The 22,738-nt window shown below is 45.7% G+C and overlaps 1 protein-coding gene across 3 annotated transcripts in view; it reads right to left on the bottom strand.

Moving 5' to 3' along the window:
* FAM13C (family with sequence similarity 13 member C) overlaps positions 1–22,738 on the bottom strand; it is a 507,877-nt gene that overhangs the window by 31,045 nt on the left and 454,094 nt on the right. For 2 of the 3 annotated variants that reach the window (XM_075612948.1, XM_075612946.1), the window contains exons 10-11: positions 21,894–22,041; positions 4,301–4,511 (exon numbers count right to left, since the gene is read on the bottom strand). In XM_075612948.1, coding sequence (XP_075469063.1) covers positions 4,301–4,511; positions 21,894–22,041 — 359 coding nt within the window. The remainder of the gene's footprint in view (positions 1–4,300; positions 4,512–21,893; positions 22,042–22,738) is intronic. The other variant, XM_075612947.1, reaches the window with a different exon arrangement.

A 22,738-nucleotide genomic window follows, 5' to 3' on the forward strand; every position in this document is an offset into this window, starting at 1 on the left:
AGGAAAGCCTGCCCGCCAGAGACCATGTTCCAATTTCTGCGGCCAGGTTCTCAATATCGAACGTAGCGGACGCGGCTGGGATTTGTAGCCAATTTGAGTTCCATGACATTTGGAGTAACTCGCGATCAAGAAAGTCCAAGTTCTCAGAAGTGGCATGTAGAACTTCATGTCGATTTGTTAACAAGGAGATTCCGGGCTAAGTCCCGGTCAGGGTAAAACTCTTATTTAAAGTTCCCTGCACCTAGGAAAGTCTAGTTTTCAAAAGCAGACCCCCAGTAAGTGTGTCTTTTTGTCTGTATTTTGTGTTCCACTGTGTGTAAGCAAATTTGTGTGTATAAAATTCAATTTATTTCATTACCTTGTTTTGCTCAGTGAATGATCCCGGTTAAAAAGGTGCAAATTGCCTGGTCTCCCGTAACACAAGTCACCAAGAATAGCGACTTTTTATTATCTGCTGAAAATCCATAAGGGCAAACTACCACCGCCTGGCAGACCTCTAATATCAGGTATTGAAAATACGACCTGTAATTCCAGTGTTTACCTGGATAAATTCCTTCGTTCATTTGTAGGATCTTTGCCCTCTCACTTAAGTGACACTAAGGACATTCTGCTTAAGTTGAAGGATGACGTTGAGAAAAAAATATAGAGAGGCGCAAAAAGAGCATAAATAAAAATGCCTGTATATATGAAAAAAAGGCAATGTAAATACATACAACATTGGACAATATGGTGGTGAACACAATGCTAAAAATTTTTTGTTTAAGAGATAAAAATAAAAACAAAGACTTTGCCTTAATGCTGTTGCTGCTGAAAATGTGCCAATGGAGGACTGTTCTGTTTCACACTGTTAGCAGATCATCTCCGTCGAGGGTAGATAGATGGTGAATGGGATGCTGGGGACTGGTGTGTCAATCTATTCCGCTGCTGCTGTGCTTGGCCGGGATGGTGGTCTCCTGGGTGAAAACCTCAGTGGACTCCTACTGTCCTGGTGTTCGCTGCTGGCAGCTGCAGCGGATGGCTGGTGGTCTCCTTTCTCCTCCATGTACCCGGAAGTGACGTCAGAGTCAGTGTGTGGGTTATTCCTTTCACGGCTTGCAGATTTCAGCAGTTTCATGCTGGTGTAGATCACCCAAGTGAGCTCCAGAGAAATACTTGCTCTATCGTTCACTGAGTGGTGACCCTCTGTAGGCTCCTCCTCCTATGTGTTTCACCAATGTAATTGGCTTCTGCAGGGATTTTAATTACATTCTATAATAACATTTGTTGTTTGGGACCATCATTGTAGCTCCTCATTTTGTTCATGTCATAACACCTAGCATTGTTTTTAAAACATTTTGTGTGTACACACTGTCTCTGGACAAGTTGTACTGGGCCAATTTAGGCTTTTATGCGCACTTCATTTTACTTCTCCATAGGGTCACCCCTTATTCCAGGTTCATTCCCCATCAGCTCTGTCCCCCTTCCCATTTTTTGTTCATTAAATATTTTTATTCAGACCATCATTGGGTAGTTGATACACTAGCGCAGCCATTCTTTTTCTTTGCCTATCTTGGAGGATGTCGTTGTTGGTCTTGACACGCTCTTAGTGAGTCTTGACGTAAAGGGCCTCTATACCAGCATATGGCATCAGACTGGTATGGAGGCCGCCTCTCATTTTATGAAATCACCAAATACCCATGCCAAACTACACAACGAATTTATCATGAAACTCTTAGATTTCACGCTAACTAGGAGTTATTTCTTTTTGACACTAAATACTACCACTAGATTAAGGGCACTGCCATGTGGACCACATGCGCTCCCACCTATGCTAATCTGTATCTGGGCTGGTGGGATGCTTCCTGAATCAATATACGGACCAGATTGACATCTGGGTCCGCTATATATTGATGACATTATGATCCTTTGGAACGTCAGTTAAGAAAATCTACGCACATTTGTTATCTTTAACACAAACACACATAATCTGAAATTGACCTATCAGGCCGATTCTGGACAGATCAATTTTCTCAACATTACTGTTAAGAAGAATAGGGATGGGCATCTCGAGACAACAATATACAGCAAACCTACGTCAACAAATAATTACTTAGAACAGAAAGTCACCACCCACCACATCTCATCAGAAATATTCCAACAGGTTCAATTCTTACGGTTAAAACAGAATTATTCAGGCAGCAGATATGAGTGCACGATTCTATGAGCCTGGTGCAGCAGGGGAGTAGTCAGAAAAGTTTTCAATAAAGCACTACATGTCCCTAGCCCTATGCTTCTGACCAAGAGCAAAAGAACTGATCAAGACCCAGAGATACTAAGGTTTATCTGAACATACAATAACCAATGGGGTGATATAAGGAGGATTCTAACGAGACATTGGCATTTATTGACAGAAGATCATGCATGACCTGTCCTAAAAGCTGTGCCCAGTATGACAAGCAGTAGGTCGAAAAACCTAAAGGACAGACTAATGCATAGTCATTATCAGGGTACTCAAAAGAGGACTTGGTTAGGTACAAAACCAAAATGGATCCTTCCCGTGCGGGAGATGCAGAGCCTGTACCTACATATCCGCAATTAAAACATTTACCAACTATAACCAGACGAAAACCTTCCAGATAAAAGACTTTATTAATTGCCTTACCAAAGGGGTAATCTATGTCCTCAACTGCGATTGCGGCAAGCAATACGTTGGTAAAACGCATAGACCATTCAAGGTATATAAAGTATGTCACTACTAGAGATGCGCAAAGTCCGAAAATTTCAACATTTCAACTTTTTAACCTCATTTGAAACAAAATTCAGAATTTTATTACGCAAAAAAAATCGCTAAAACATTTCGCAAAATAAAAAAAATGTAAACAACAACGCAAAAACCAATGTGCAAATGGGTGCGCGCGTATCTGCCATGGAGTAGTTTCTCCGGTAATAGCGCACTTTGGGAAACTTCCCCTCTGGAAGATAACATGCTAGAATATAAAATAATCAGAGTAACACTAGGTATTTAAAACCGGCTATGCTCAAAAATATACGGAGTGTATCAAAATGTCAAACTGTGGCCCTAAGTGCCCCAAACACCAGTACAATATGGGGCACTCTGCAGTTGGTTATTACTAATGGATTCTCCTCAGATCTTTTCTACTTCGAGTTGGAGTTATGGGAGTCGAGAACTGCAGCATAATATTCACAATGCGAGATTCCTATTTGGTAGACGACTTGTAATTTTCATAAACAATACATTTAAATGTATTGTAATGTTAATAATGACATTGTAATACACAAAGCCACAGCTTTCTAATGGGGACCCCGGGGTCCAGGTTTGGAGTTTTCATTTAGAAAATGACAAAATATTAAGTCTTGCCGCTCGGGAACTGAGGATGTAAGGGAATGACAGGGGGCCAAGAATGAGCCGCTTTAAATGTCAAAATGCCACTTTAACCCCTTTGTGCGGTTTCAACACCTCCTCTATCACAGATATTGTAAATCCCATGAAGATGTAAATCCAATGAATGAATGTCTAGGTCATGGGTGGCCATCTCCTGTCTTCAAAGGCCCCCAACAGGTCATGTTTACAGGATACAGGGAGATAGTAGATGTAGATAGAGCACAGACGAGGACATCCTGCTTCCGGTATCCAGAGAAGGAAAAAAGGCCAGGCCACTCCAAAACTAACAAAAGGGTAATTTATTGCAAGCTAACCATACAGTGAAAACGGACTACATGAACGCACCTACGCGTTTCATGCAACAGCACTTTATCAGCACTTTATCACTTTAACAGCATGAAACGCGTAGGTGCATCTACACCTGTATCTACAACGGATGGATTGCACGCCACGGATGATGAGAGTGCCCCTTGGGAAACACAGGTAAAGAGCCGCAGTGCCTTATTATTTCCTGTTTACCACGGACATTGTCCTTCATATACAATATATCTGGTTGGGTGTTTATTATAGTGTGCACGGCTGTGGATGTCAGGCAGACTCCACTAGTCACTAATCCCCTCCAGTTTTGTTCTACATCATTGGGGGCACTCCATCTTCACTTGGACTATCAATTATGATATTATTATCTACTACAGATGGAATTGTTGAGCACCACACTCACCATATCCATGTTTACAGGATATCCCTGCTTCAGCAAAGGTGACTCAATCAATGACTGAGCCACCTGTGCTGAAGCATGGATATCCCTAATTCCTGGCCTGTTGTGGCCCTTGAGGACTGGAGTTGGCCACCTCTGGTCTGGGTGTTACCCACATAGCTGATTTTAAGAAAGTATGAAAAAATAAACTATTTACTTACATCATAAACTGCTGAGTACTCGGAGGGGACGGTGCAGATTCAGGATCCAAATTAAATCTCTGGCTTTGACTAAAGATAGAGCAGCGTGGAGACAGGAGGGGGTTATCCCCATCAGTAATATGGAACAACAACCGACTGGCCCCGAGGCTGCGGGGGTCATCAGGGCCATGGCCTGCATCACTGGGAGAGTCCCGATGGGCCGATACTGATTCTAAGGTAAAGATAAGGGAAACAAATGAGAGTATTACAATATGAACACAAAATAATCACCAATATATAAATATATATATAACACTATCTGATGGTAATAAAGTATGCAGGGCCCATAAACACTTTAGTGGCCTTTCAAAGCTTAAAAAAATCTAATCCAGTATTAATATATATATATATATATACACATTAATATATATATATATATATATATATATATACACACACACACACACACACACACACACACACACACACACACACACACACACACACACACACACACACACACACACATATATACATACATATATACATACTCTGTAAATATACACACACACTAATGAACAGAGATACATTTAAGTATTATGGTCACTAAAAGATGTATATGTATAATAATCTAGTTTATTAGTGGTTAGTTTGTACAAGCAAATATGTCTCTGTTTCTATAAGACCTCATCCCAGTATATTCCATATCCGCTACTTGTTTCTTTTTGTCAAATACTAGAATGTTGGGATCCAAAACTTTTATAGTAAGTCTCCTGCTCTTAATAATTAAATCTGCTAATAAATATATGTTATTTATATACTGTATACTGCACGGTGGAGGGTTTTTTGTCACTTTTTTACCCACCATAACTTATCAATGGGTGGTTGAAACTTATCCCAGCGTCACATTGCAAACCCAGTATAACCATCCTCACACTGAGGAGACCCAAAGGATCGAAACAGCGGTCTGTGGGTAGGTTTACCTGCTAGGAACTTCTTTAACCCAGGCTGTGCTGAAAAGCTGTGTAATGCGGCAGGTATAAGCTTAAGGGGAACAAATATATATTCACCGCGCTTCTCTGTGTAAGGAGCATGCTGCTGAAGGGATTGGCCATACATATGTGAAAAAACAGAAAGTGAATCCCTGCACTTCTCCCGTTGGGCTAACAATAAATGCGGAAATAAAAATACATAGTGAAACCTAAGTCTATAAGACAAAGGAGACTTTTGGTTACATCTAGGGTGACCAGAAGTCCCGGTTTAGCCGTGACAGTCCCGGTTTTTCGTGCGCTGTCCCGGTTTCCAATTAATTAGCAAAATGTCCTGGTTTAGGCTGGGCTGGGGACGGAGATTTGACAAGGATGCCGGGTGGGGGCGGTGATAGCAGGAGAATGCCGGTCTGTGATTGGAGGATGCCGGGCGGGGGGCAGAGTTTTGACGAGGTGCTGCAAGCTGGGCCCTCTCTTTCCCTCAGCACCGCCCCCTCTCTTCTCTCCTCCAGTACTGCAGGGGGCACAAACCTCAATGAACTGAAGCAAAGTTGTAAAGAAGAGTGGGCCAAAATGCCTCCACAACGGTGTGAGTGGCTGATAAAGTCATATAGAAAACGATTACATCAAGATATTGCTGCTAAAGGTGTTTCTACAAGCTATTGAATCATAAGGTATACTTAGTTTTTCACACATGGGTTGAATGAATACATTGTAAGAATATACCTTAAAGCGGTAATCCATCCTGACGTTTTTTAATATAGGATTGAAGCAGGGGGTCTCCAGAACTGAACCCTAATAATGTCAGCTCTGGTGACCCCCTGCTTCCGTAGATAACCCACCTCCATAGTAGGTGCTGGAAGCCGCTCCATGGTTCACATTATGCCCGATTTTCAAAGCTCCCGTGGCTTGCGGACCAATAGGAAGCCGCGACATCACCCAGTGCAGCTTCCTACTGGCCCGTGTGTCGCAGTGAGATACTGGCATCCCCTTCGGAGGTATGAATCTCTGGAAGAAGGGGGTCCCCAGAGCTGAAATTAACAGGGTTCAGTTCCGAAGACCCCCTGCTGCAGCCTGTATGAAATAAAATACGATATGGATTGCGCCTTTAAGTGTTCATAAAGCGAATGTATGCATACAATAGAAGAGATACAAGGTTCAAAATGTATTAGCAATACTACTGTATAGTAAAGAAATATAAATGGTGAGCCACCAGGTTCATTCAAATAGAAAGGCAACTAATTAAACATAATTCCCATGAGAAATGTAAAAATGTGTCCTGGCTGCGGGCAGGCGGGCCGAGTGTCCAGCTGCGTGCACGGGCACACTTACAAATGGGGTTGAAGCGGCGACCGGCTGAGATCAGTGGAACCTCGGTACGGCAGCCGGCTGAGTACCTCGGCGCGGAGATCAGTGGAACCTCAGTGAGGAGATCCGATGCTGAGGACCTTTAAATATGGCAGCAACATGTAATCCCAGTGGCGATTTGCGTTGCGGTGGCAGAGATTTGGCCCCAGCCAAAACATCCTAGACCGCATTGACATAGGGAGAGCTGCGGGAGGGAGGGAGACCTGCGGGGGGGGAGGGAGGGCTTGCCCAGCCGGAAGTTGGGCCCAACTTCAGGTATCGGACCCCGTCGCAGAGAGAGAAAGAGAACGAAGAGAGCGCGGACAAAGCGAGTGAAAGAGGAGAGCGAGCAAAAGAGGAGAGCGAGCGTCACCAACTAAAAATGCAGGTGTCTACATGCTGGAAATCAATATTATATATGCTTCAGTGTCCTCATGAGCAGCAGAAAGGTGCCAATAATGATGTAATACAGCATGCCAATCAGCTTGATTGGACCTTTCTGCAGCCTCGGCAGTGGCATCTGATGGGATAGCTGTATAGGCTGCTGAGGTCCTATCAGGAAGCCACCGCTCATGAGCAGTGATGATGACGGCATATGCCAGATAAGCCCTCTGATTTTCCTCCTTGAAAAAAACATTAATTGATATGCAGCATAAAAATAATGGTGATGAGAATGAGGATAATAATGATGTTGAAATATTGGCAATGGTTGATAAATTGCTTGAATGCCTGATAAATTACCATGTTAATTGTATCAAAACGTAGAGATGAATAGCGACAGGCTGCACTTTTAGACCCTCGCTTCAAAGACAGAATAAAATACTTTTCCCCCCTTGGAGACAAATTGCAAGGAGACGCTAATTGAGTGTGTCCAGGCTGAGATGGAAGGCAATGAAGTAATAAGATGACAGAGTGTGAGATGGGTAGGCAGATTATTGGAGATAATGAAAAAGCTGAGGTATTAAACAAATTCTTTGCCTCTGTGTTTACCAGGGAAGAATCAAGTTCAATAGTAGTGCCGCAGGAGGAAGCCACAACCTCCATATTAATGAACAATTGGTTAACTGAGGAAGAAGTTCATAAGCGACTTGAAACAATTTAAGTAAATAAGGCACCTGGCCCTGATGGCATACATCCAAGAGTTCTCAAGGAGTTAAGCTCAGAAATAGCAAAACCATTATATTTAATATTCAAGGACTCCACTTCCACAGGCTCAGTACCACAGGATTGGCGTAAAGCAGATGTGGTGCCTATATTTAAAAAGGGAGCTAGATCACAACCGGGAAATTACAGACCTGTAAGGCTGACTTCAATAGTGGGGAAACTACTTGAAGGTTTAATATGGGATAATATTCAGGAATACCTAATGAAAAACAAAATTATTAGTAATAGTCAGCATGGATTTATGAAGGATAGATCATGCCAAACTAATCTTATTTGTTTCTTTGAGGAGGTAAGTAGGAATTTAGACCAGGGTAATGCAGTTTATGAGGGTTGTCATAAATGGAACTTTTTCAGGTTGGGCTAAAGTCGTGAGTGTAGTGCCTCAGAGATCGGTACTGAGACCTTTGCTTTTTAACTTGTTTATTAATGACCTTGAGGTTGGCATTGAGAGCAAAGTCTCCATCTTTGCTGATGATACTAAATTGTGTAAGGTAATAGAATCAGAGCAGGATGAAATTTCTCTTCAGAAGGACTTGGAGAGACTGGAAACGTGGGCAGGTAAATGGCAGATGAGGTTTAATACAGATACATGTAAGGTTATGCATTTGGGATGCAAGAATAAAAAGGCGAATTACAAATTAAATGGGGATAAATTGGGGGAATCTTTGATGGAGAAGGATTTAGGAGTGCTTGTAGACAGCAGGCTTAGCAATAGTGCCCAGTGTCATGCAGTAGCTGCAAAGGCAAACAAGATCTTATCTTGCATCAAACGGGCAATGGATGGAAGGGAAGTAAACATAATTATGCCCCTTTACAAAGCATTAGTAAGACCACACCTTGAATATGGAGTACAATTTTGGGCACCAATCCAAAGAAAAGACATTATGGTACTAGAGAGAGTGCAGAGAAGAGCCACCAAATTAATAAAGGGGATGGACAATCTAACTTATGAGGAGAGGCTATCTAAATTAGATTTATTTACATTAAAAAAGAGGCGTCTAAGAGGGGATATGATAACTATATACAAATATATTCAGGGACAATACAAGGAGCTTTCAAAAGAACTGTTCATCCCACGGGCAGTACAAAGGACTCTGGGCCATCCCTTAAGGTCGGAGGAAAGGAGATTTCACCAGCAACAAAGGAAAGGATTATTTACATAATGGCAGTTAAAATGTGGAATTCATTACCCATGGAGACTGTGATGGCAGATACAATAGATTTATTCAAAAAAAGGTTGGACATATTTTTAGAAAGGAAAGGTATAGGGGATATACCAAATAAGTATACATGGGATGGATCTTGATCCAGAGAGTAATCTGATTGCCAATTCTTGGAGTCAGGAAGGAATTTATTTTTCCCCTTATGAGATATCATTGGATGATATAACACTGGGGTTTTTTGTTTGCCTTCCTCTGGATCAATAAGTAAGTATAGATATAGGATAAAGTATCTGTTGTCTAAATTTAGCATACAGTAGGTTAAACTTGATAGATGTACGTCTTTTTTCAACCTCATCTACTATGTAACTATGTAACTATGTAACTATGTAACTATGTAAGGTGGTGCATTCCACACAGAAACAGACACCACAGTGGTTGTCATCGCTAGCTGCACTACTTTATTCTTCTCCGGCCTCAAATCAAGTGGCTTTTGGCGGTATAAATAGTGGCGATAGTGGTGGTGGGGCAGTGGCAGTAACAACAGCGTACAGTAATCAAGGAGGCCCATCACTATGGCATGGTACACACTAGCGCAGACGCTACTTGTGCTATGGACACGGCGGAGGTGTATATTAGTGATTAGGGTTGGGCAATATACCGGTAGGATAGTAATACCATGGTAATAAAAATTGACGGTAACTCGGTACTTACTATTGTTTATTACCAGTGGTTGACAAATCACTAAAAAATCTACTCGCCACACAAAAAAATCTACTCGCCACCTAGTACCAAACGTGTGCTGCTTGGGCCAATATTTACTCGCCCGGGGGTTAAATCCACTCGCCCGGGGCGAGCAAATGTATAGGTTTGTCGAACACTGTTTATTACTGTGGCATTATTGTCTGCCGGGGTCTTCGTGAAGCTGCTGCATGTCCCAGAGCTACCAGTCACACTCTCCCCCCATTTATGTTCACTTCTTCAGAGAGCAGTGGGAGTGGAACCATCAGGGGGGGGGGGGGCAGAAGGGATTCTCCTACTGGTAATCTTTCTCCTTCCCCCCAATGTCTCTCAAAACCCTTCCCACCCAATATCTCTAAGCCCCTTCCCCTCCCTCCAATATCTTTCGTATCCCCTCCCTCCTCCAATGTCTCTTAAACCCCTTCCTCCACATTTCCTTCCTCCCCCTGTCTCCCTTAACCACTTCCTGCCCCCCAATGTACCTAGAAATTGGGGGAGAGAGGGGTTAGGAGAGGCATTTTTTTTTTCTATAGGGTATGTGATAAAAAGATCAAACAAAACTATTTGTTTTGAATTAGGGTTGATGTTTACTGTATGAGTTATTGTTTTCTCCCAGAGAAGTGTAGCTGAGCAGCCCAGCCCAGCCCAGTCCAGCTCAGCTCAGTTCCTGCTGGACTAATCCCAGCACACACTCCCCTGGCCTCTTCTCCATCACTGGTTCTTTTTTGTTTTACTGCACAGGATTTATTTTGGGTGTAGGGAAGGTTTAGTAGTGTTTATTATATTACTTACCCGAGAGAGAGGCAGAAAAAATAAAGATTAAACAAAGAGCAGGCAGGAGAGAAAAGCATCTCTCTTTCTCCCCCCGTATTATTTGCAATGAAGGGGAAGTGTGTAAAGAAGCCCCAGGGGCCACAGGGACAGAAAGTTGCCCATGAGAAGCCCAGGCACAGCCCTGCAGTGTTTCAATGTCTGCCAAGGACCTTAGCATCCACCCCTCTCCTGCACCCCTGTGGTCTCTTCCACATCATGGGCTCCTGTGGTAGCTGGAATTAGGTATCGTCAGAAGTTGGGCTCAACTTCCTCTATAAGCAGTCTAGGTGGGGTCTGCCACAAGGCGAAACCTGGATGTACCCTGCCTCCCCTCCCCCAACAGGCCTGGGAGGTCGAAAATATCAAATACTTAGGCACCAGAGAGACTTTTGTTAGGAGCATGGGGTATGTTCTGGCTACCCCCCTCCTGTCGGTGGCCCTGTGTAACTGTGTCTGACACACACACACACATCCCGCAGCCACAGTGTGCATTAAGAGCAGGGGTGGGTAGAGTACAGGAGAGCTCTGTATTGCTCTGCACCCCTCCAAATAGCTCCGCCTCCTTCTTTCCAATGAGGAACTTCTCCCAGCGGCGCTGACTTCGCCTACCAATAACGCTGCCACAGGTCACAGCACGACAGATTCAGCTTTGATTGATGTTGCTGGGGAGCGTTGCCGTGATTGACCGGTCATTCATCCCTGCGCACTGCCCAGGCACCGGGGGGGGGGGGGGGGTTTATTTTAGGCTGGTCCTACGTGCACGAGATGTAAAGTAGGCACACCAGAATAATGTCAAAATGTTTTATTCATCAATGTTTCAGTTCTCCAACCTTATTCCAGCTCCTTGGAGAACCGAACGTTGACCAATCGAAAATGTATTCTTTACAAGTCCTACAGTGCCTGATTTATATTTATCTACTAGTTCCTTTTATTCAGTTTGCACCCAGACAGATACTATTTTTCAGTGGTGTATGTGTATTGTATACACCCACATTATATACAGTATATAGCAGTATACAGTATATAGCAACGCAGTAGGAAACAGGACAGGCACTATACAAAAAGTGATGTTTTATGGTCTCAGCTATACATTTACATTGATTTTTTTAAATGATTGTTTATTAGTAAAGCGCCAACATATTCCGTAGAGCAGTACAAATCGGGGTACAGAGTTATGTATATTACATACGTAGAAGGACAAATCAAATAAGGACAAACCAGAGCAAACAGATACAAAAGGTAATGAGGGCCCTGCTTGTGAGAATTTACAATCTAGAGCAGGGGTGTGCAAACTGGGGGGTGCAGGAATTTTAGGGGGGTGTGGTATTTTAAGAGGCCCTGTGCTCTTCCCGGAGACATTTAAATGAAATACCCGGGGTCCACGCGAGGCCTCTGCAACCTCAATTTACCAGGATTCAGCAGGCTTCTGAACGCGGCATCAAATGACGCCGCAGGGTCATGTGACATGCGCGTCGCCATGGTAACACACGGTAAATGATGCTGTGGGGTCATGTAATGTCACATGACCCGCGGCGTCATTTGACACCGGGTCACAGGAAGGGGGGGCAACCCTGGGGCTGGCACACAGGGGGGGCGCAGCTCAGAAACTTTGCACACCCCTGATCTAGAGGGACTATGTATGATCCTGCCACACAACTGATCCCATTTAGGTTTGGGGGTGTGGATAAAGTTTGGTCGATCTGCACAGCAGGTCCCAATAGGGTTGGAGGAGAGGGGGGTGGTAGATGTTATGACAATGCCAGATAGGCTTCCTTAGGCCTCTCTGGGATAGAGTTTGATGGTGCGTGATAGGGAATTCCAGAGAGAGGGTGCCGCACAGGAGAAGTCATGTAGGTGGGAGTGAGAGGTGCAGGTGGAAAGGCAGATGTCATGGGCAGAGTGAAAGGGCATTTAGGCATTCATTTGAAAATTAGGGCAGAGATTTAAGGGGGGGGGCAGCATTGTTGAGAGCTTAGTAAAATCAGAATGAGGTTTTTAAATTTGATTCAGGCTGCGCTTACGGCTACGGATGACGTCTCCTGTCTCTATAGCCGTTGCGAACGTTGTAATTTGAGTTATGGAGACGTCTCTGGCTACAAGAGGAGTGACGTCAGGCAAGGGGGAAGGCAGAGGGGCGGAGACAAGAGCAAGGGGGAAGGCAGAGGGGCGGAGACAGGAGCAAAGGGGAAGGCAGAGGGGCGGCGACAAGAGCAAGGGGGAAGGCAGAGGGGCGGCGACAAGAGCAAGGGGGAGGCAGAGGGGCGGAGACAAGAGCAAGGGGGGGGGCAGAGGGGCGGAGACAAGAGCAAGGGGGAAGGCAGAGGGGCGGCGACAAGAGAAAGGGGGAAGGCAGAGGGGCGGCGACAAGAGCAAGGGGGAAGGCAGAGGGGCGGCGACAAGAGCAAGGGGGAAGGCAGAGGAGCGGCAACAAGAGAAAGGGGGAAGGCAGAGGGGCGGCGACAAGAGCAAGGGGGAAGGCAGAGGGGCGGCGAAAAGAGCAAGGGGGAAGGCAGAGGGGCGGCGACAAGAGCAAGGGGGAAGGCAGAGGGGCGGCGACAAGAGCAAGGGGGAAGGCAGAGGGGCGGTGACAAGAGCAAGGGGGAAGGCAGAGGGGCGGCGACAAGAGCAAGGGGGGAGGCAGAGGGGCGGAGACAAGAGCAAGGGGGGAGGCAGAGGGGCGGAGACAGGAGCAAGGGGGAAGGCTGAAACGGAGAGGAGGTATAATTTCTGTTTGTATGCTGAATGTACTTTTACTTTAAATTACGGGAGAATTTACTATTTTAAAGTTGTTAATATAGTGTGTTTCACTTGACAGACACACAGTCACACAAGGGACGCCAACAGAAATCACGGGTCCCAGGACAAATGAAAGGAGCAGGCCCCCCCCCTCGAACCCATAGCGCACCTACCATGAAAAAATATTTTTTAGCGCACAACTTTTACTTAACTGTTTTCTTCTATTTTAATACAGAAAAAAACATTATTTTTATATTTTCAACAAGACAGGTGACTGCCTGCATGGGTTACTGACTTGACTGAATGCCAGGGTGGGTGGGTGACTGACTGCCTGGGTGGGTTACTGGGTTGGGTGACTGATTGACTGGGTGGGTGACTGGTGAGTGGGTAAGTGAGTGACTGGGTGGGTGGCTGAGTGACTGGGTGGGTGGCTGAGTGACTGGGTGGCTGTGTGGGTGATTGAGTGACTGGGTGGGTGATTGAGTGACTGGGTGGGTGAGTGACTGGGTGGGTGGCTGAGTGACTGGGTGGGTGAGTGGCTGTGTGGGTGATTGAGTGACTGGGTGGGTGAGTGACTGGGTGGGTGAGTGACTGGGCAGGTGGCTGAGTGACTGGGTGGGTGGGTGGCTGTGTGGGTGATTGAGTGACTGGGTGGGTGGGTGGCTGTGTGGGTGATTGAGTGACTGGGTGGGTGGGTGGCTGTGTGGGTGACTGAGTGACTTGGTGGGTGGGTGACTGGGTGAGTGACTGAGTGACTTGCTGGGTGGGTGAGTTGGGTGGGTGACTGCCTGGGTGGGTGATTGAGTGACTGGGTGGATGAGTGACTGTCCTTGCCCACCAAACGCTTCCCTCCACCTGCCCCCGAAATCCCTGCGGCTGCTGGAGGCAGGAGGTAGGCTCAGAGGCACAGGAGGTAGGCGGCTGGGGGGGGGGGGGTGGGGTGAGCTGGTGGGCTAATTCCGCGGCTGCTGCCCGGCGCTTCCCCTCTATCCCACGTTGGGAGCGGGCCCACAAGCAGCAGGCCGGACACCCTGCTTTCCCTGCGCATGCGTGCCGGGACCACAGCTCTGCGCATGGGAATCGCGCCCCCCCCCCCCCCTTTTTTTTTAATTAAACGGCCGCGGCCCGGCAGACTCCCCCTGTTGGTGGGCCTGGTCACACACACACACAAACCCCCTCTCCCTACACTCACACACACACACATCCCCCCTCTCCCTGCACTCACACACACACACATCCCCCCTCTACCTGCTCTCACACTCACACACATCCCCCCTCTCCCTGCACACACACACACACACACACACACACACACACACACACACACACACACACACACACACACACACACACACACACATCCCCCCTCTCCCTGCACTCACACACACATCCCCCCCTCCCTGCACTCACACACCCACACCCCCCCTCTCCCTGCACTCACACACACATCCCCCCTCTCCCTGCACTCACACACCCACACCCACATCCCCCCCTCCCTGCACTCACACACACATCCCCTCTCCCTGCACTCACACACACATCCCCCCTCTCCCTGCACTCACACACCCACATCCCCCCTCTCCCCGCACTCACACACTCATCCCCCTCACTCAACCCATCACACACACATCCCCCCACTCCCTGCACACACACCCCTCTCCCTGCACTCACACACACATCCCCACTCTCCCTGCACACACACACACATATCCCCCCTCTCCCTGCACTCACACACACATATCCCCCCTCTCCCTGCACTCACACACACACATCCCCCCTCTTCCTGCACTCACACACACATCCCCCCTCTTCCTGCACTCGCACACTCATCCCCTCTCCCTGCACTCACACACTCATCCCCCTCACTCTACCCATCACACACACATCCCCCCACTCCCTGCACACACACACCCCTCTCCCTGCACTCACACATCCCCCCTCTTCCTGCACTCACACACACACACATCCCTCCACTCCCTGCACACACACACATCCCCCCTCTTCCTGTACTCGCACTCATCCCCTCTCTCCCTGCACTCACACACTCTACTCATCACACACACATCCCCCCACCCCCTGCACACACACACACACCCCTCTCCCTGCACTCACACACACATCCCCACTCTCCCTGCACACACACATCCCCCTTCTCCCTGTACTCACACACACACCTCTCCCTGCACTCACACACACATCCCCACTCTCCCTGCACACACACACACACACACACACATCCCCCCTCTCCCTGCACTCACACACTCATCCCCCTCACTCTACACATCCCGCACACATCCCCCCACCCCCTGCACACACACACACACACACACACCTCTCCCTGCACTCACACACACATCCCCCCTCTCCCTGCACTCACACACACATCCCCACTCTCCCTGCACTCACACACACATCCCCACTCTCCCTGCACTCACACACACATACATACATTCCCCCTCTCCCAGTATCAGAAGCTATCTGATTGGTTACAGCCTGTCACATGGTGAGACCGTCGCTGTAAAAATCAAATTCTACTGGCTACAGAGATTTAAGTCGCTCCGTCGTCGCGCCTACTATAAACACATGCGACGGATTAAATGCATTTCTTTTGGCGCGACGTTGCGTCACCTGCACTATAAGCGCAGCCTTAGAGATATGGAAAGCTAGTGTACAGATTTGCACAGTGGCGCAACAGAAGTGGGCGGTGAGTGAGGTAGAAGAATCTAGCAGCAGCATTTTGGATGGATTGGTGATGAAACAAGTGGACAAGGAACATGCTATCTAGGAGAAGGTTTCAGTAACCAAGAATGAGTTGGTGAATTTGGATTAGAAAGTGCATATCCTAGCCATATTTCAGTGGTGGATATGGCATAATTTAGTGAGGGGGTGAATATGAGGAATGAAGGAGAGGGCAGTGTTAAAGATGACCCCCTAGGCAGTGGGCTTTGGGTGTTGATAAGATTATGGTTTTACTGACGGTAAGATGATGGTGGGACATCCACAAGGAGACTGCGGAGAAACTGTTGGTGACACGGACAAGGGAGGGGTTAGCGGAGGAGAGGTACATTTGGGTCTCATTGGCATAAAGATGATACGGAAAGCCAAAAGATTGTATTAGTTCACCTAGAGAAGAGGTGTAGAGTGAGAATAGGAGAGGGCCAAGGACAGAGCCTTATGGGGCTCCAACAGAAAGATGGAGTGAGACACCAGAGAAAGACTGAAAAAGCGGTTGGATAGGTACAGTAGGGCACAAACCAGAAGAGGGCTGCATCATAGAGGCCAATGTAGTGGAGAGTGTGCAGGAGAAGGGGGTGGTCAACAGTGTTGAAAGCAGCACAGAGATCCAGGAGAATTATTAACGAGGAGTGAAGGGATCCTTAGACTTAGCTGTGAGTAGGTCGTTGGAACCAGAAACCAGATTGCAAAGAGTCAAGCAGGGAGCTAAAGGAAAGTGAGTCAAGCGGTTGTATACAAGCCGCTCAAGTAGCTTGGAGGCAAAGGGGAGAAGACAGATAGGGCAGTAGTTAGAGAGGGGGTTTGGGTCAAGAGAGGGTTTCTTTAAAATGGACGTAATGAGTGCATGTTTAAAGGAAGCTAGGAATGTGCCAGAGATGAGAGAGAGGTTAAAAAGGTGACCTAGGGTAAGGCTTAGTGCGCCAGAGGGGGAGCAGATGAGATTTGAGGGAATAGGATCAAGGGTGCAAGTTGTAGATTCAGATGAGGAGCACGGAGACCTCATCCTCAGTTACAGGGGAAAATGAGCTGAGGGTGGATGCAAGTGTGCGGAGGGAGATCGGTGGTGCATGTGGAGCCTGAGATGAAGAGGTGTCATGTCTGATGGTAGGTGTCAAGGTCTTGGGCTATAAAGGGCAGAAGGGGGTGCAAGTGTGGTTGGGCAGAGAAGGGAGTTAAAGGTGGTGAATAGACGTTGAGGCTTAGTGAACAGAGTTCGTATGAGTGGGGAAAAGTAGTTTTGCATGGCAAGGGAAAGGGCAGAGTTATAGGAGGAGAGTATGAATTTATAGTGGAGGAAATAGGCTTTAGAGCATGATTTCATCCAGAAACGTTCAGAAGTATGTGAGCACAACATGTACAGTTTGTGTGCCATGGTTGTGGCTTGAATTTTCGGGGGCCATGTGTGGAGGCAGGATCCGTCTTGTGAAAGGCTGATGAAAGTGTACTGTTGTATAGAGAGGTTGCTAGGTCTGGACAGGAAAGGCAGACAACAATAGGAATATGGCGCACAGCCAAGAAAGTGGGTCACGAAATGGATATAAAAAATATTACTTTATCAAGTGCAACGCACACGAAAAGCGTAGGAGGGTTGCTACACCTTCGTTTTTTTAACATGGACCAATAAAGTAATATTTTTTTTTATCCATTTCGTGATCCACTCTCTTGGCTGTGCTCCATGTTCCTATTTTTGTCTATCCTGATCAAACTACTGGCAGCACGCTCAGCTAAAAGGAGACACAGGACAGTGGTACATCATTATGTGAGTATATCATTATATACGTTACTAAGTGTTCTCTTGTTATTATAGTGGTCGTGGGACTATCCCAATGAGGTTTTGAGGAGTGGGTTCCAACCAACTAACTCTTACCTTCAGGGTATATATATGTCTCTTCATGGACCTCCTATTTGAGAGTCACAGTTGTTATCTCTACCATCAATAGCCTCATACCCTGTGCCTCTGCTTATGCATAGTATTAAGTGTATTTACATTTACGGAGCCAGTGCTGGAGCACTTATATCACCACAAACCCCTTTTCTCTACCTGGGCAGGAAAGGATAGTAATGGTAGAGAGGAGACGTTGTAAAGATGTTGAAAATTGGAAAGGGTCTAGGCATGTAGGTTTCTGTATGTGCGTGTGGAAGTAGGTGCTGTGGAGGGTGCAGAGAGTAGTGTGGCTAAAGGTTAGGAGGTGATAATCAGAGAGGGAAGAGTGTGTTAGAGGAGGAAAAGACTGAGCAAAGGCAAGAGAAGAAAAAAAGGTGAAGAGAGTGTCCATTGCAGTGAGTAGGAGAGATGGTCAATTGGGAGAGACCAGGGGTGGTGGTTAAGGAGGGGAAATGGGCGGCTGAAGTGACATTGAGATTGTCGATAGGTATGTTAAAGTCTTCAAGGATACAGTAGGTGTGTCAGAATAGAGGAAGTGAGGGAATCAGGGGACAAAGTTGTTTTTAAAAATTGAAAGGTTGGTCCAGAGGGGCGATAGATGACAACAGCATGGAGAGAAAGGGGGAAAAGAGATGGACAGCATGGACTTTGAAGGATGACAAGGTGAGGGAGGGAAATAAAGATATGATGTGAAATGAGCAGCATGGGGAAAGTAGTATGACTACTCCTCCGTCCGGTCTAATCTCTGAACTGGGGGTGTGGCTACGGGAAAGACCGCCACAGGAGAGAGCAGCAGGGGAGGTCGTGTTTGAGGGTGAGTCAGGTTTATGTAATAGCTAGGAAATTGAGAGAGTTGGAAATGAATAAGTCACGAGCTGTACATTTATTGTAGACTGATTGTGCATTCCAAAGGGCACAGGATAAGGAAGGGAGAGGTGTAATGGGTATGGGGTTGGAGTGACTGGCAGTACTATATATATATATATATATATTGCAAAGAATGACCTAGGCGCACATATGCAGGGGAAGAGAAAAGAAAAGGAGGAAAAAATCCTGACGAAGCCCGAGTGGAGAAACGCGTAGGGCCAGCGTGATTGGAGCAGGGAGAGTGACGCCAAGAGACTGTTCCTAGTGTGAGCTGAACGGAGCTGAACGGAGCATTGGCAGTGAATTACACAGAGGGAAATCTCGCGAGAGCCGTACGAGATCTGATCACCTGATGCGGAAGCACTTGCCGGTGTGAGGAGGTCTGGAAGTCGGCGTTCTATACCACGAGTGTGAGAGACTCGCTAAACACTCTCTACTGCCCGTTTTTAACTCATAGAATATCCACACCAAGGTATAGTCTGCTAAAAACAGACTCATCGTGACTGCTGCAAGGAGCCTTCAGGACAAGCCTCTCCAGAGATCCAGGAGCCAAGAAACAGACGAACTACAGGAGCTGAGTTCGAGAGTCCCTAAGTGGATTAAAGGCATTTAATGATCTTACTAGTGTAAATGCATATCTCACCGAATTCTTAACTGCTTGTATTGATATACTGCCCTATGATTTTTTCCTCCTTTTCTTTTCTCTTCCCCTGCATATGTGCGCCTAGGTCATTCTTTGCAATACATTCCCAGCGGCGTTGTGGAGCCGCAGACCTAACTTGGCTGCAAGTCTGTAGGGTTAGTAGATTGTAAGGGTATATACCTTGTATTGATTGATTGGCTGAGAGTGTGGTTTTATCTAACCATATTCAACATATTGTCTATATCTGCGCTGTTGTTTTTTGTCTGTATATATATATATATATATATATATATATATATATATATATATACATACACACACACACACACACACACACACACACACACACACATACATTTTTGTACCAGCTTTGTAGCTGGGATCCTTTAACATTGTTTGCTGCAAAAGGAACTAGCAACACAGGCAACAATATTGTTGACCAAAGGATCTCTATAACCAACTTCATTTCGCTGCAAATCCTATATATATATTGCTTATAGGGACAGCTCCTTTAAGTAGCCCCAACACATAGACCCAAAAATAGATTGCAACCTGTTTGAGCCAAGTATTCATAGGCTGTTATTACAACTTGTATAGTCACCAGCACTATGAATATTATGGTAATACAGGCATGTACCCTAATCAATACAAAAATATGAACAAATAAACATGGCACACCCTCATCTTAGGCAGTCTATACTTACCCACTCATGGCCTGGTCCAACCTCTAATAACACAATAGGGATTACGATTTGATCTCATCATAACATGCCAACAGAGTGTTAATGTTTAATTTGCAATGGTCGCATCAGCCATTTTAATGTGAACATATGAACGAAATTCACCTGTTCAAGGCCTGCTGAGCCAGGTAGAAACCATTCAAAGCTTACCGAAGCAGAAAGCGGCACCGTATCATTTACATAAACGTACAGTAAATGCTTAACATAAATGAATTGTGTGATGTTTCTTGCATCCGTTTTGAATTGGGGACACACTGATGAATGGGAAACTATGTATCAAGCTTCTTGTAAAATTAACCCAGCATTTTAGATGATACCTGACTTGCATTAGAAGTCCTGCTCGGAGTGTTTGTACAGGGTGACAGAACCAGCTGGGGAGGAGCTACCAGACACATTATGATAGTATGCAAAGATTGTAGCATGTCTTGTAGTTTCTAAATTGGCAATAACCTTGTGTACTAAACACACAACTTAAATGCAGCAAATGTAAAGAAACAAAAGCCATACATTTGATTTCAAATGCTTTTCGAGGTACAGTATTAAAAGCAGCAAATTGATACACAGGATCTAGTGGGTCAATAAATAAATACATTAAACATCCAATAATTCCACAATGCAGCGATAGTTAATACAAATGTCAACATACACTGACATAAAAAGGCCCATCATAATACTATGAAATCAAAAATCAAAAATAGAAATGCAAATATAATTACAGCTGTTTTCTTCCCGTCCAATTTTAAAATCAAATGTTTGTTATGGTGCCATCTTTACATTGATTATTGTTTTTATTCTGAAGTATTCTAAATATATTTGCTTGTAGGTACTTTAATATTTAAACATGTAAATTTCAACCTGTAGAAGTAATAGAAATGAGGGCTGATTAAATACTTATTTTTTATAATGTATTATTCTAAAAATGTTTGAAAGTTTATAGGTTTAGAAAAAGGTTTTGAGAGACTTTTACCTTTACTCTGCAAGCTGTTAGCCCCACACCCAGTAGTAACATTTACATGTTCCAGTAAATGGTTAATAGTTACCAATAATCAGAAAATCATGTGGTGCTCTAAAGGAACACCATGTTAATTGCAATTTATGTCTTGTAATAATTGCTGATCTAATCACTACTTTTCTGTTGTGACAATTAGATAGTGCATTGCCTTTCAGACAGCACATATCCAGAGTACAGGCTCTCTGAAGGGATGCAAATGATGAAACCAAAAAACTGCAGAGGCTGATTCTGTAGTTGCAAATGACAGAGGAAAAATAGGGCACGTCATTATATTTTAAATTGATGCAACAGTATTATTACATTAGATAGACGTCTGAACAAAATGTTTAGGTGGCCTTAAAGATTCATGTTGATGCCACAAATGTTATCACAACCTGCAGAAAATATATGTATTACCCCATACAGTACATATTACAGAATATCTTTCTCTAAATGAGATAGTGTGTGTGTGTGTGTGTGTGTGTGTGTGTGTGTGTGTGTGTGTGTGTGTGTGTGTGTTATATAACACACGTAAGTGGTATATGAAACATAAGGTAGGTTTCTCTCTCTGACACACTGTGGGGAGAGTTGACACCTATGCATTCTGCACACACTACTTAAATATTTCTGCAAAATGTGTATATATGTAGATATATATATGTAAGTGGTGTGTGCAGCATAGATGATATATATATGTATTTGTATGTGTATGTGTATGTGTATATGTATATGATATATGAGGTTGGGGTGTGCTACATTATGTGGAGCCATACAGTGTGCATATATAACCAGTGGACCTTACCTGCCTTATAGCCCCCTTCACTTGGCACACTTTGAACTAATGAGCTGGCCGTCTCGTTGGAGGCATGAGCCTGACCCTCCTCCTCCTGCGTTGACAAAAAAGCAGAGCACAGATCAGTCTCAAGGGCCTGGAGCTTCAGGAAGGAATTCTGCAAGCAAAAGCAGAACATCAGGCTGGCTGGCAGTGATCCCCTCCTCCCAACAACAAGCAGGCACACGGAACTGTGATGCTGAGACCCGCTGCTCTCCTAGCAGCAGCAGCAGCAGCAGCTTCTGTATGTCCATCAGAGGATCTGCCTCAGACACAGCTCTTTAAAGGGACCCACCAGGAGAACCTGTCACACGTGGGCTGTGCAGCTCTGAGACTCCTCATGCATATGGATTATTTATGACACCAGTAGGGTCACTACGTCAGCCTGACCTCATTTTCTCCCAGATCAGAGGATGGATGGATAGATGGATGGCCAATGCTTTGTATTCCCTGCAAGCGTTTCATTCATCCCAGTGACATCACGATATCCTGACTACAGAGCACGCCCCTCTCCCATTCATAAAACCGGAGCACTCGCACCTTGTCATGCATACGTGATAGACCTCACATCTGCCACACTCACGGGGGAGGGGTCTGCCACACTCACGGGGGAGGGGTCTGCCACACTCACAGGGGGGGGGGGGGTCTGCCACACTCACAGGGGGGGGGTCTGCCACACTCACGGGGGTCTGCCACACTCACGGGGGGGGGGGGGGGGGGTCTGCCACACTCACAGGATGAATGTAAAGGTCTCCTGTGTGAATGTTTTGTATTTCTGCTGTTTGCTCTCCCTATCAGGTTACCCCCACATCACA

The sequence above is a fragment of the Ascaphus truei genome, chromosome 8 (genome assembly GCF_040206685.1).
Source record: "Ascaphus truei isolate aAscTru1 chromosome 8, aAscTru1.hap1, whole genome shotgun sequence".
Taxonomy (NCBI): Eukaryota; Metazoa; Chordata; class Amphibia; order Anura; family Ascaphidae; genus Ascaphus; species Ascaphus truei.